Genomic DNA, 13345 nt, shown 5'->3' with positions numbered 1-13345 from the left:
GTCTTTTGGTACCCCTTCCCCAAGGGAAGAACATCAGAAATCCTGACACCGGAGCTCACAGGGTCTTAGAACAAAGGGATAGAGGACACGGGGAAGGACTAAAATCCAAGCTCTCCAGCCCCGCCTTCCAGCTGTCCCCATTCTGGATGTGGGCCTCAATCCCTCCGAACGTGAGAGACACTGTGAGAGACAGCTGTCCCATGCCAGGACCCTCCACCCCACCAACAGGTCTCAGCTGGGAGGGGGCCCTCAGCCTCGGCCTGCATGAGATCCCTACTCCAGCAGAGGCGTCAGGCTGCGGAATGAAAAGGCCCCAAGGGTGGGAAAGTATATAGTTCCTTGATCCCCTCCCAGGTCCCAACCTCTGGGACCTCACTGCAAAACACTGAAACCCTCAGTGAGCCCCCAGACCTCCTCTGAACCCCCAACACTTCCATCTGGTTCTAAGGAGAAGCAGTGCCAGCCCCTCCCCGTCACCCCTGCTGGCCCCTTAGTGGCTCTCACCCAAGAAACAGCTGCCACCTGAGAGTCCTGTCCCAGCCACTAGAAACTACGGGCCCCAGTCAGCGGCACCTGCCCTGTTTCTCAGGCTCTCACCACCCTCGCGCTCCCAACCTTGGCGCTGCTTCTCCTAAGGACCCCACCCCCACCCCCAGCAGCTCAGCCTCTGCCAGGTCACCTTTGATTATTTTTCCAGGACATTCTGGCTCTGAGTGTCTGGGAGACTCTGCAGCCCAGGGCCTTGGAAGCCCCAGTCCGGGTCCCGGAAAAGCACAGAGTTCAAGGGGATGAGAATGGGGATTCCAGCCTCCTCACACCCTCAAATCCTCTAGTTCACTTTGGACGTGGACTCTGTCGAGAAGTCATCCTTTCTCAATCTGCACCCCACTGAATCCTGGGCCTCGGTCGAGAACCCTCACTGCCGGGCCCAGCAGGGGGGTCCAGGGGTACTGAGCGGAGTCTCACCTCTGCGGCCCCACCCTGGGCACATGGTGGCTGCCAATGTGAGAGCAAGGAAGGGATGGATGGATGGATGGATGGATGGACGGACGGACAGGTGGATGGTTTCTGGGTATACCGTAGGTCAGCTCCTCGTAGACTGGGCAAACAAAATAGTCAAGTCTTTAAACAAGTTAATCCAGGACATCCACCCCACGGGGCTCCCCTCTGCTGATATTCAAACCCCCCCACCCCCCACCAGGGCGGCTTCGCTCGCTTTGGTTACCTACCACGGCCAGCGAATCAGGTCAGACACCCACTCGTCGGCACCGTAACTTAGGCAGCTTGGACCACTGGAGTCATGGCATCCCCAGACCAGGGCGCCCTGCATCGGGGCCAGGTCAGCAGGGACTGGCGCTAGCCCCCGCCGCTGCCCACCTGCTCTCAGTGAGAACACGGGTTTCTCCCTGGCTATCCCAAGGCATAGCTCGAAGCACCTCCAACGCCCAGAGAAGGTTCTGGTGAGCCACAGAACATCCCCCAAAGCCTCACTCTGGCACTCAGTCGCATATAACCTGGCTTTACAAGGAGGGGGCACGGCCAGGGCTGGCTGGCCCATCCACACTGTGGCCGCAGTGCTGGGGCCCACAACACCCTTAGGCCCCAAGAAAATCTTATGGGTTCTTATGAAATCATCAGGAAAAGAATGAATATAATCAGGGCTTCTATTACATTATACCAGCTTGGATTACATTAGCCTTTACACCTATGCAGTCAGAAAACGTGCTTTATAAATATTTTTGATGGAGGAACGGGCCCAGGAAGGGCGAAGGGCCCGGTGATGCCCAGACTCAAGCTTTCTTGTAAGAACCAGACAACAGCAAGAACAGCAGCCAACACTCATGCAGAGTTTGCTGCATGCCGGGCACTCCCCTCATTTTATCGATGAGAGCACAGAGGCACAGAGAGGTTAGGTCACTAACACAAGGTCACACAGCCAGGACAGACAGGTTTTCCTCTCCCAACAGTTGGCAAAGCACGCAACTTCCCATCTTCAGCATGTGACGCAGATTAAGGAGACCCGGGTTTTCTCCAAGGGCCACTGCTGCTACTGCCTTTAATGCCTTATGTCAAGGACCACCAGGTGAAGCCCTCAAAACAAGGAAGCACCCCTAGAGCTGGTGTTGTGTATGCCTTCAGAGCAGCCAGTAGCTTTCTTCCCTCCCAAAAAAGGATCACTTTCTCTGGGGACATTCCAAAAAAGAAAAAAAGTTAACGACTCTTCGTCTGGTACCTCCCTCCTCGTGCGCCTGGGCGTTTTGCGGCTGTTTCTACATCTGGGTCTGTGTTTGAACGTGGGGCATGTGGCTCTGCACGCATCTGTGGGTGTGAGTGCTCCTTATGTATGACCCCGGTGCATGCACGTCTGCAGGGACGGGGGTCAGGTGTGCGCGTGTGTCTGTCTGTCTGTCTGCCTGTCCCTGGGTGCTTGTGAAACTATGGGCACACGCATGTGACTGAGATGGGCACCAAGAGTTTGCTGGTTTCCGCTCGGAGACACAGCAAGAGATTGCTGTGTCTCCGAGCGGAAACCAGCAAACTCCCACACGTGGAAGACCGGTTCATCATTTCCCCAGGTTGCTCAAGAAAAACTGAGGCCCAGGGGCGCCTGGGTGGCTCAGTTGGTTAAGCGTCTGCCTTTGGCTCAGGTCCTGTGGGTTGGGGCCCCGCGTTGGGCTCCCTGTTCAGGGGGAAGCCTGCTTCCCTCTCTCTCTCTGCCGCTCCCCCTGTCTACGCGCACTCCCTCTCTCTCTCTCTCTGGCAAATAAATAAATAAAATAGTTTTAAAGAGAGAGCGAGAGAGAGAAACTGAGGCCCAAAGATCCTGCCCAAGAGCCAGGTCCCTAAGTGAGCCAGAAACCAGGAGCCTTCTCTCCAGCTGCCCCAGCCCTTTCGCCCCCAAATCTGCCACAAGGCTCGGTCCCCATCTCTGTGTCTGACATCAGTCTGCAGGCCAGGCGGATCCTTTCCAGAGCCTGCCCACCATGTGCTCTGGGTCTGAGATGGGTCGGCAGGAGCCACTGACCCCCGCTGTCAGGACCGGCCTCCCGAATGCAACAGAAAGCTCCACACAGTCTGAGATACCAACAACCCAGGCCTGGGGCCTGAGATCATCACAGCAGATCAGACCCCCTTATCCAGACCCTTACACTCCCTGTCTTTATGTCTCTTTTTATCAAAACGGTCTTGATTTTTATATGACCAAAGTAATGCATGCTTGTTTTGTTGTTGTTGTTTTTTTTTTAAAGAATCCGAGCTGTGTAAGTTACCTAAGTTAGAATCCTCCCCTACCCTCGGATACCCACCGCTAACAGCAGAGCGTAGTTTTCTGAATTGCTTTATTAGAAAATAATTCCTAAGGTGAGCAGCGGGCTCCGTTCACAAAACGACTTCCAAGGAGCATCAGTGAATAGGAAGCGGAGGGAGGGGAGACTCTAACCCGGCTGACTCCGGGGAGGAATTTGGCCAACTGGGCACCTTCCAGGGGCTTCCTGGACCTCAGCCTCCATCCAGGGCAGGAAGGCAGGTGACACCCCAGGACTGGATACTATTAGTCGACTGAGGGAGAAAGAAGAGAGGGAGAGAAGGAAACAGCGTATCACCACAGGACAAACCCCAGCCCGGTGTCAGAAGTCCTTACTTCAGCCCTCGGCTCTCGTGCTGCCCCGCGGGGCGACCCCGGGCAGTGCTGACCCTCTGAGTCTCGGCTTCCTCCTCTCTCTTGAGCGACAAAAAATGTCACCTTCATGTTGTTGGGACAATGGAGTGACTTCAAGAAGTACCAAGCACAATGCCCAATAGAGGATAACGAAAGAGAATGAGTTAGGGAGAGAGGATGAGAACAGGCTCCAGGCAGAGAGATGGTGGGGGGGTCCCCCAAACCTGTAAGCCTCAGAATTTGCGGTCTCAGGAGACTGGGGAGTCCACACCTCTGAGCCAACCCCAGTTCCTGCCCAAATTAAACAGTAACCACCCAAGGTCAGGGAAAGGGCCTTGTCAGAACAGGTTGCTTTCCAAGGGGCGGCTCAACCTTGAGCAGGTGCACCCACCCCCATACCCGCCTATAAGTGTGTACCAACCCGTCTCAACGGCCACTCGTTCCTCAGCCAGTCCCGCTAGCAGCATGCTGGGTGTCACTGTCCTCGCCGCGCTCCTGGCCTATGGTAAGCTGTGGGTTGGGGACCGGCTGCAGCCTGCTGTCTCCCGAGGACAAGGAGGGGAGCAGGGGGCCTAGGAAAGGAGTTTTGGGGTGACCAGACAAGCATGTCAGATAAGACACTTGCGTGCTGGGCAATTCTGCTTCCATATCTGTAGGACAGGGCTGAGGATGTGGCCTGGGGACACAGTAACTGGCCAGCCTGGGTCCCGGTGGCAGGGACCGTAACAGCTCGGCTTTCCTGGTGTCAGCATCTCGGGGACTGATGCTTGTGCTCATGCATTTTGGGGGCCTTCTCCCAGATAGGAATCGGGGAACTTGGCTTGACCATCACTTACTCTCAGCAGGCCCTCGACTAGCCCCGTGACCTCTCTAAACCCCACTGGCTCTTATGACAAATGTGAGAGCACTTGACAAAGAATCCTTCTGGCCAACAACAACAATCATGAATAATAATAGCAGCGCCTGTTTGTTCCATGGTTACTATGTGCCAGGCACGGTGTTAAGCCCTTCACATGCCGGAGCTGATACGATCCTCGAGAGGCAGGGCCTATAAATATCTCCATTTCACAGATAGGCAGGAGGCTGTGAGGCTCAGTATCTTGCCTAAGATCACGTGACTGGTTAGTGGTAGAGCCGGAGTTTGACTCCGGGTCCGTTTCCGTGCAGACCTCTTGTTCTTGACAGCTGCACACAGCGGCACAGCTAGGACAGTCTGGAGCCCGGGATTCAGTGCTCTCACACCCCCGTTACACTGAGGTCTAAAAAGGGACCGCAGGGTAAGAGTGAAGGGCGCAGCCAGACCTGTGCGCACACACCCACCCCTGCTTTTGTATTTCCTTCAATGTGTTAAACACAAGATTCTTCTTATGCATCATCTAATTTTAGTCCTCGGGACAAACTCACCAGGTTGACGCCATTCTTCCCATTTCACAGAAAGGTGAAAGGGTGAAAAGGTGAGAGCTGAGGCCCAGAGAGTTAGACAGGTTCCCCAAAGCCATGCAGTAAAACCTGAACCCGTGTCCGCCCCGCCCCCAAAGTCTGCGCTCTTTCCACCTGCCCCTTTCCTGCTGGGGATGTCGGCGCCTCTCACCTGTGCGCTTCCTCTCCCGGGTCCCCCAGCCTCCAGCTGCGGGTCCCCCACCTTCCAGCCCAACCTATCGGCCCGAGTGGTGGGAGGAGAAAATGCCAGGCCCCACAGCTGGCCCTGGCAGGTAAGCACGCCCGCTGCAGGGGTGGGAGGCTGGCTGGAGAGGGTGGAGGGGTGCGGTCCCGGGGCTGATGCGTGGCTCTCCCGCTCCTTGCTCCAGGTCTCTCTCCAGTACCTCAAGAACGGTGAGTGGAGACATACCTGCGGCGGCACCTTGATTGCCAACAACTACGTGCTCACCGCTGCCCACTGCATCAGGTGAACAGGGCTGGCGCCCCGGGGCCCCGCTGTTGCCCTGGGGTGGGGGAGCTCGAGAAGCTGCTTTTATTGAGCATCTACTACAACCAGGCCCTGGGCTAAACAAGCTACTCACACCCAGTAACTTAGTTGTTCACTTATTCATTCAATGCGTATTTATCGCGCACCCCCAGTGTGCCAGGGAACACGGCAGCGAGGACCAAGTCTGCGCTCTCAGGGAGCTCACATACCGGCAAAAGAGCAACAGACCATTGAAGAAGTAAACATCTAACGTATCAAGTGGCGGGGAAGAAATATAAAGCGGGATAAAAAGTCTAAGGGGTTCTATTTTAAATGAGGCGCCCAGGGAAAATTGTCTCTGAAAAGGGGGTATTTGAGCAAAGACCCGAAGGAAGTAAGGGACGGGTGTCCCCGGCAGAGGGAACAGCCAGTGCAAAGACCAAGAGGTGGGATCCTACTCAGGAGGTTGGAGAAGCAACAAGGAAGTGCGGGCGGCAGGAGGGGGTGTGTGAGGGGAGCCGGAGGTGGGTGACAGAGATCACATGGGCAAGAAGTAATGGTGGCTTGGACCAGCTCACCTCGCAGCTGCCTTGGGAAGTGATCCCAACCCTGTCTCCACCATATGGATGGGGGAACTGAGGCCCAAGACCAGCCACCTAGGAATCAAGATAGACTTGACTCCAAGAGCAGGGTCTTTATCCCGAACCCTGGAAAGGGTTAGAGCAGAGAGACGCTCCCTTCTCCCCCACCCCCTACAAATGATTCCCACGGTGGCCACAGGGCTGGGTCGCCAAAGCCCTGAGTTCCCTCCCTCCCCCACCGGCTGGCGGCTGGCGAGGGCAGGAAGCCACACTGACCCAGCCCCCTGCCTCTGCTCAGCAACACCCTGACCTACCGCGTGGCTCTGGGTAAGAACAACCTGGTGGTGGAGGACGAGGAAGGCTCCGTGTTTGCGAATGTGGAATCCACTGTCGTCCACGAGAAGTGGAACTCCTTCCTGGTGCGGTGAGTGCCGACCGTCCCCCTGCTCCTGGGGGAAGCGCACAGGAAGGAGGGGTCCCTGACATGGAGCCGCCCAGCCTGCCCCCACCCTGTGCCTGGACCCCATCCCCACCCTGAACAGCCAGCAGATGACCCCTTTACGCAAAATGGGAAAAGGCGAAGTAGAGACGGACTCCTTTTCCATCTCCATCCTTGGCCAAGGCTTCCCAGAAGGGACACAGGGAATAAAACCCTGAAGCCCCCACAGTGTCTGGCCTGAAGTCTCTGAGCTAGGACTCGCCTTTATGGAATGCCTACTATACACCCACATGAAAAAAGGACTTCATATGCCATGACTGACTTAATCCTCACAACAGTCCTAGACAAGGACCTAAGACCCAGAGAGGTCAAGTAAGATACATGCCCCAGGCCACACAGCCCGGTGTGTGGCAGAACGGGGAATCAAACCGGTCTGTCTAGGGTCGCCAGCTTTCATTCTGTTTACATGAAAATGTTAAAAATTGCATCTGCCAAGGCCTCTCTTTAATCATTTCCAATTGGCTTTAGTTTCTGGTTGATACCTAGCCTTCAGTGTCTCAGAAAGCCCCAGCCTCCCCGCTGTAGAGCCTTATAGGACCCGAAGGCCCAGGAGGCAGAGGGGAGGGCCACGGCATTAGAAGGCCGATCGATCGTTTGTCAGCAAGGAGCTGGCGGTCTAGGATATGCACGGAGGACTCCTGGTCCCCCTAGGCTTGACTCCCAGCTAACAGTCCGGGCGGCTTAGCATCGGCTTGTGCAGCCTAGACCTTCCCACACACTCACCACCTCCACTTTGGCTTCTAGCAACGACATTGCTCTCATCAAGCTGGCGGAGCCCGTGCAGCTGAGCGACACCATCCAGGTGGCCTGCCTGCCAGAGGCAGGCTCCTTGCTGCCTCAAGACTACCCCTGCTACGTCACTGGCTGGGGCCGCCTCTGGAGTGAGTACAGTCCCTCCTCCCTCCCCGGCGTATCATGAGAGCCTTCCTGGAGGAAGCGGCTCCCGCAATAAGCATGCCACCCACATTCGCCCACCCCTTTTCCTGTCTAAACAACTTCTCACCATTTTTAACTTTGTAATAATAACAGCTAATATTATTAAGCAGGTAGCACGGGGAAGATGCCATAACGAGCACATAGAAGGACTGTTGTGAGGATAAATGCGTTAGAATTGGTCAGGCGCTTAGAATAGTGCTTGACGCGTACTTAGTGCCATCTAAGAGACTACAAAATAACCTAAACGAGCCACTGCGGTAGGGGAGTAGAGTTTATGGTAAAATGTATGTCTAAGTTAAATGGTTGCACGCAAGTACGTGGAAGTATGGGAGACTTAGATGAAAATGCGGGTCAATACTTGGAAAATCTTGGAATGGGAAAGACCTACCGATGTGACGTGAAGGCAGAGACCTGAAAGGAAATGACGGACAAGAGAAACCGCAGAATCCAAATTAAAGATACTCCTCGAGGGCTTTCTACAGATTGGTTCTGCCTCCGGTGGGCTCCCCCGTCCCACCCTAAGAGGGGTCCTGACCCACATTTTAGGACGATAGGCTCCGAGTCATGCCTCTCAACTAGGGGCCCACGTGTGGGTCCCACACAGCCTAGCCAGAGCTCACCGGGTCCTGCCCCAGCCCCGTGCAGCCCTCTGTTCCCTGAAGGCTCAGCACTGCCTGGCTGACTCGGGGCCCCTCTCTGTCCTCTCCCCCAGCCAACGGCCCCATTGCCGACGAGCTGCAGCAGGGCCTGCAGCCCGTGGTAGATCACGCCACGTGCACCCAGAAGGACTGGTGGGGCAGCATGGTGAAGGACACGATGGTGTGTGCCGGGGGCGACGGCGTCATCTCAGCTTGCAACGTGAGTGTCTGGGCCCTGCGTCCCGTCCCTCCCTCCTCCGGGTGGCCGAGCGGGAGGGGGCAGCGAGGAGGGCGAAGGAGGGTAGGAGAGGGTGACCCACACAAGCGAGCCCTTCCCCTGCTTGGGCCCAGGAGGCTTAGGGGCAACTTGTCACCCCCACACCTCAGCACTGTGGCAAGGGCAGAAGTATCCGAGGAGCATGAGTATCGGAGCTGGAGTCCCAGTCCCACCACTGACAGCCGCGCCATCTTGCACAAGGCCGCTTACCCTCTCTGCACCTCGATTTTCCCGTCTATTAAACAGACACGCAGTGAGCACAGGGCTGGTGTAGGGACCGAGTCTGACAAGCCATGCTCCTTCACGCCGTCAGCTCCATCGATCCAGGGAGGCCAAGGACTTAGGGAGTCTGACACAGAAACATCGAGAACAATCAGAAACTGTCCTTTTTCCAAACAGCCCCTTTGCCCACTCCCACCTTCCTCACTTTCTCAGGTCTCTAACACCTCTCTGGGCTCCCGGCAGCCTGACCTCTCTGGGCAGAGCCTTAGACACGGTGACCTGAACAGCTAGGGAAACCGAAGCCCAGATAGGGTTATCGTTGTCCCAAGATCACACAGCAACCTAAGAGCTGGTCTGGCACCCCCAAACCACATCTCCTCTGCCCCCCTCACCACGGACAAGCTGAGGCCGAAACAGGGGGCGCCAGCCCGTATCCCCCACCGTGACCCGCCCGCCCCTTCCTCCCGGGCCTGCCTGGGGGGGGAGGCCCCACGGCTGATGACCACCCGGTCTGGCACAGGGGGACTCGGGCGGCCCGCTGAACTGCCAGGCTGAGAACGGTGTCTGGGAGGTGCGGGGCATCGTCAGCTTCGGCTCCGGCCTGGGCTGCAACACGCGCAAGAAGCCCTCGGTCTTCACCCGCGTGTCCGCCTACATCGACTGGATTAACGAGGTGGGTGCCTGTCCCCAAGCCCTTCTTCCGGCCCCCGCCCCGCCCCGCCCCACCGGTCCACGCATGCGCTTGCGCATGCACACGCCCCTCCCGGAAGCACCGGCTGCTCAGTTGGGGGCCGTGAGGGGCACCGTCCAGGATGTCATCCGTTCAAACGCTGGCTTAGGAAATCCTTGTGGCTCCATCCCAGGCACCACACCCGAGGCCCCAGGGGGAAACGTGGCCCCCATGAGAGCAGGGCCCAGCAGGAGAGAGGGGTCAGCATGGACGGTGGGGGGAACGGAGGGTCACCCTGGACTCCGGGCCTTCGTGCTTGAGGGCAGGGTGTGTTCTGAGCCCCGTTTGCCCAGTGTTCTGAAGTGCCGAGGGGGCTCAGACCCATTGGTCAGAGGCGAGACATGGCTGCCGGCCATGCCCCCTGTTCCTATAGTCCGGGGCAGTGCTCTCTCCGGAAGGGGACACACGCGCGCGCGCGCACACACACACACACACTGCCCTCCACCACGTCCCCACTCTGTTCTCTGCTCTTCCAGAAAATGCAGCAGTGATTCATCCTTGGGAGCCTGCAACCCCAATAAACCTCCTTCCCCACTCAAGCTGCCTGCATTCTTGATGTGTGCTTCCCCTGCGGGGTCCCGGGCTCTGTTGGTGCCGTCCCTCGCCACACCAGGGATGGGTGCAAAGAGAGCCCCCCTACGCCAGCCTGGTGAGCCTGTGGAGGAAGCCAGTGGGATGCTAAGGGAAGGAGAATTTCAGAAAGCCCCATGGTAGCCTGAGAGGCTAGGAGTTAGGACCCACGGACGCTTACCCCGTCCCGCATCTCACAAGCTGTGAACCACAGTTGCCTGATCAGATCACCGCCTTCCTGATCCTTCCTCCACAGAGGAGTCTGGTGGGGCCTCAGGCTGCCCCCCTTCACCCGCTGCAGGTGGGGGATGGGGTCTCCCCAAGAGCAGCTCCCCAGCCTGGAAATGATGGCCACAGGAGGGTCCCCGTTACACTGGGCCCCTACTCCAGAGCAGACGGCAGTCCCGGCCGATGTCAGCCGGGACTGAGCAGAGAAGTGTTTCGTGAGCCCTGTCCTTAAGCCAGCCCTGTCCTTAAGCCAGCCCTGTGCGGGGCACCGTGAGGTGGATGAGGCCCCAGAGACTCCCTCAGGGGGCATAGGTTTGAGGAAAAGAGTGATTTCCACCCATAATCCCAGCAGGTCAGAGCTGGAAAACTTGCACTGTACCAGACGGGTGGGTGGGGAAACCGAGGCCTAGAGAGAAGACAGAGCTGGGCCAGGTCAGGAAGACCAGTAATGCAGAAGCCACAGAGGCTCAGGGAAGGAAGGGAGCCGTCCTGAGGCCAACAAGAGGGCAAGTGGGGCCAAAAAAGAGGGTGATCCAGTGTCCAAGTGGGGCCCCGGACCCTTGACCATGATGTTGCTGAGAATGCACTCATCTATGGAGGGAGTGCTCCCACCCGAGGTCTGGACTCCTGCTGGGAGAGTCCCCAGCTACGGCAGCCTCTGGTTGGTCTTAAGCCGTCCGTTTTCCCCCCATCAGAGTTCGGCTCCTGGAGGAGGGGACCAGACACACCTCCCATACCTTACTAAGCCAAGGCGATTCTCAGGAAAGATTTTAGTTACTCAACAAGCAAAGAGGCCCTCAAGCAGCCTGACATCTGCTCAGTCCTGGGAATCCAGGGATGGTTCAGACAAGATCTCTGTTCGGCGAGAGGGACCAATAGATTCCTGAATTCCCTGGTGTATGGAGGTTGGAGAGCACAGACCAGGAACATAGAAAGGGGACACTGCAATCAGTGTCGGTTGGCAGGAAAAGTCTAGGATGGCTTCCTGGAGATGGTGATGCCCAAGCTGAGTCTTAAAATGTGAATAGAAGGTATCCAAGTATAGAAGATACTGCTGGTGGCTTGACCCAAACTTCATTCCTGGCTGCCTCCTTTTGTGCCTGTCTCCATGTCTATTGGAGTTTACAAACGCTAAATACTCGCTGTCCTCAGGTCCCTTGCAGCTATAATAATAAAATAAAAGCTAATATGTATTGAGCACTTACTATGTGCTGTCCTCAGGTCCCTTGCAGCTATAATAATAAAATAAAAGCTAATATGTATTGAGCACTTACTATTCTACAGGTTTTTGCATGTATTCCCTCCCTGAATCTCCAAAACGACCCTATGAGGTTTTTTTTACCAATGAGAAAATTGAGGCTAGAGAGGGCTGGTGACTTCCCAAGGTGATTTAACTAGGAGGTGATGGGGTTGGGATCCAGACATTAGTAATCTGGCTCCAGAACCCATGCTCTTGACCACCACAACTCTCCTGTCCTGCAAGAATATGGATATGGATGTGATGAACGGAGCTGAAGCAGCCGTCTTGTAGCCAAGAGAACTGCAGCCATGAGTTCCACCATCACCAAGTTGCAGATCCAATGCCAGCAACCAGGCTCTGAATGTCTTATTATGTGAAAAAAATAAATAAACCTGCACTAGTTTTAACCACCGTAATGAGGTTGTCAGTTATCTGCAGTTCGGCACACCCCTCTCTGGTACCTGGGGGGGATAACATAAGGGATGGCTTTCCCGACTGAGAGAAGGGCGTGAGCAGAGTCACGGCACCTACTTGGAAGACATCTCCAAGCAACAGGTGTTGCTAGAGCATAAAGTGTGGGGCAGGGTTAGAGGGACCAGCAATTCTGATACTGGGTAGTTTTCCAGGATGTAGGGACTTTCAGAGCTAAGACTGGGACAGTCCCAGGCAAACCGGCATGGTTGGTCACCCAAGCAGGGAACGGCAAGAGATGTGTCTGGAAAGTGAGTGAAAGCCTTTCAAGGGCAGCCTTGTTCTGTGGCAGAGGACGGTTGGGACTTTATTCTGAGGGTGGTAGAGAGCCAGAGAAAGGTTGTAGGCAGATAAGGACCCTGGATTCAGGTATGTACCCCCAAAGCATGCATCTGACAGCTGTACGAGGGGTGATTTGTAGCAGGCAAGAATGGAGGCACGGAGGCCAGCCGGGAGGCGACTGCAATGAACAGGGACAGAATCAGCACGGCCCGACCTAGGCAACGATGGAGAGAGGGGTTTAGTAGCTCAGTAATAATTCAGTACTTACATAAGAGGCATCTGAGTTGTGTTGCCGAGCTGCCCCCTCCCGTCTCAAATCCATATAAACTTTCGTGAATGTGTTTGAATTACCCAGATTACTTTTTATTAGCTAATAAAGGATAAAACATAAGCCACGGCTCTGTTTGTCCAACGGGAGTGTAAAATTCTCAGACTCGGGGACAAGAGCCACTGCCATGTGCCATGTCTATCTGTGGCAAACAGAGTAACAGCCCTCCCAAGACGTCCATGTCCTCATCTACAGGACCTGCAAATGTGTTACCTCGTGCTGCAAAAGGGATTTGGCAGACGTGATTGATTTGTGGCCTCGGGATGGGGAGAGTATCCTTCATTACCCAGCTGAGCCCTATATCATAGGCAGTTTGGAGGTGGAGAGGGGATAAGGGCGGGAGCAGAGGGTCAGAGTCAGATGGCGATTTGAAGATGTTCCGATGCTGGCTTTGCAGAGGGAGGAAGGGGGCACAAGCCAAGGAGGGCAGGCGACCTCTAGAGGCTGGAAAAGACTGGGAAAAGGGTTCTCCTCGAGAGCCTCCAGAGCTGTAAGATAATTATTCTATGGGTTTTAGGCCACTGCATTTGCGATCATTTGTTAAGGCAGGAATAGGAAATAAGTACACCATCCCTCCTCCCTTCCGGCAGAATCTAGAGTGAGCCATGGGAGTGCAAGGAGAGGGAAGGGAGGGGTCACGAGGGACTCCCTTGGGTGACAGCAAGGATCTGGGGACTTTGTCAAAGGTCACAAACCAATGGCTGGAAGTGAGGGAAAGTGGGCACTGAGGCGCTGACCCTCCCATTCACCTTCCACCTCAGCAGCGGAATCCCCGGCCC

At 56.0% G+C, this 13345-nt stretch overlaps 1 protein-coding gene across 1 annotated transcript; it reads left to right on the top strand.

Annotated features, from left to right (window-relative positions):
• Positions 1-4123: 4123 nt before the first annotated feature.
• Positions 4124-9938, top strand: LOC308341752 (chymotrypsin-C-like; the record flags this gene model as incomplete). Its single annotated transcript, XM_080801741.1, has 8 exons — positions 4124-4163; positions 5279-5370; positions 5467-5564; positions 6444-6569; positions 7389-7525; positions 8293-8438; positions 9238-9390; positions 9924-9938. 8 exons carry the CDS (start codon positions 4124-4126, stop codon positions 9936-9938), a joined length of 807 nt encoding a protein of 268 aa, XP_080657867.1.
• Positions 9939-13345: the final 3407 nt, after the last annotated feature.

Source organism: Martes martes, assembly GCF_963455335.1.
Source record: "Martes martes genome assembly, chromosome: 4".
NCBI lineage: Eukaryota > Metazoa > Chordata > Mammalia > Carnivora > Mustelidae > Martes > Martes martes.
This window is presented reverse-complemented; position numbering and strand designations above follow the sequence as displayed.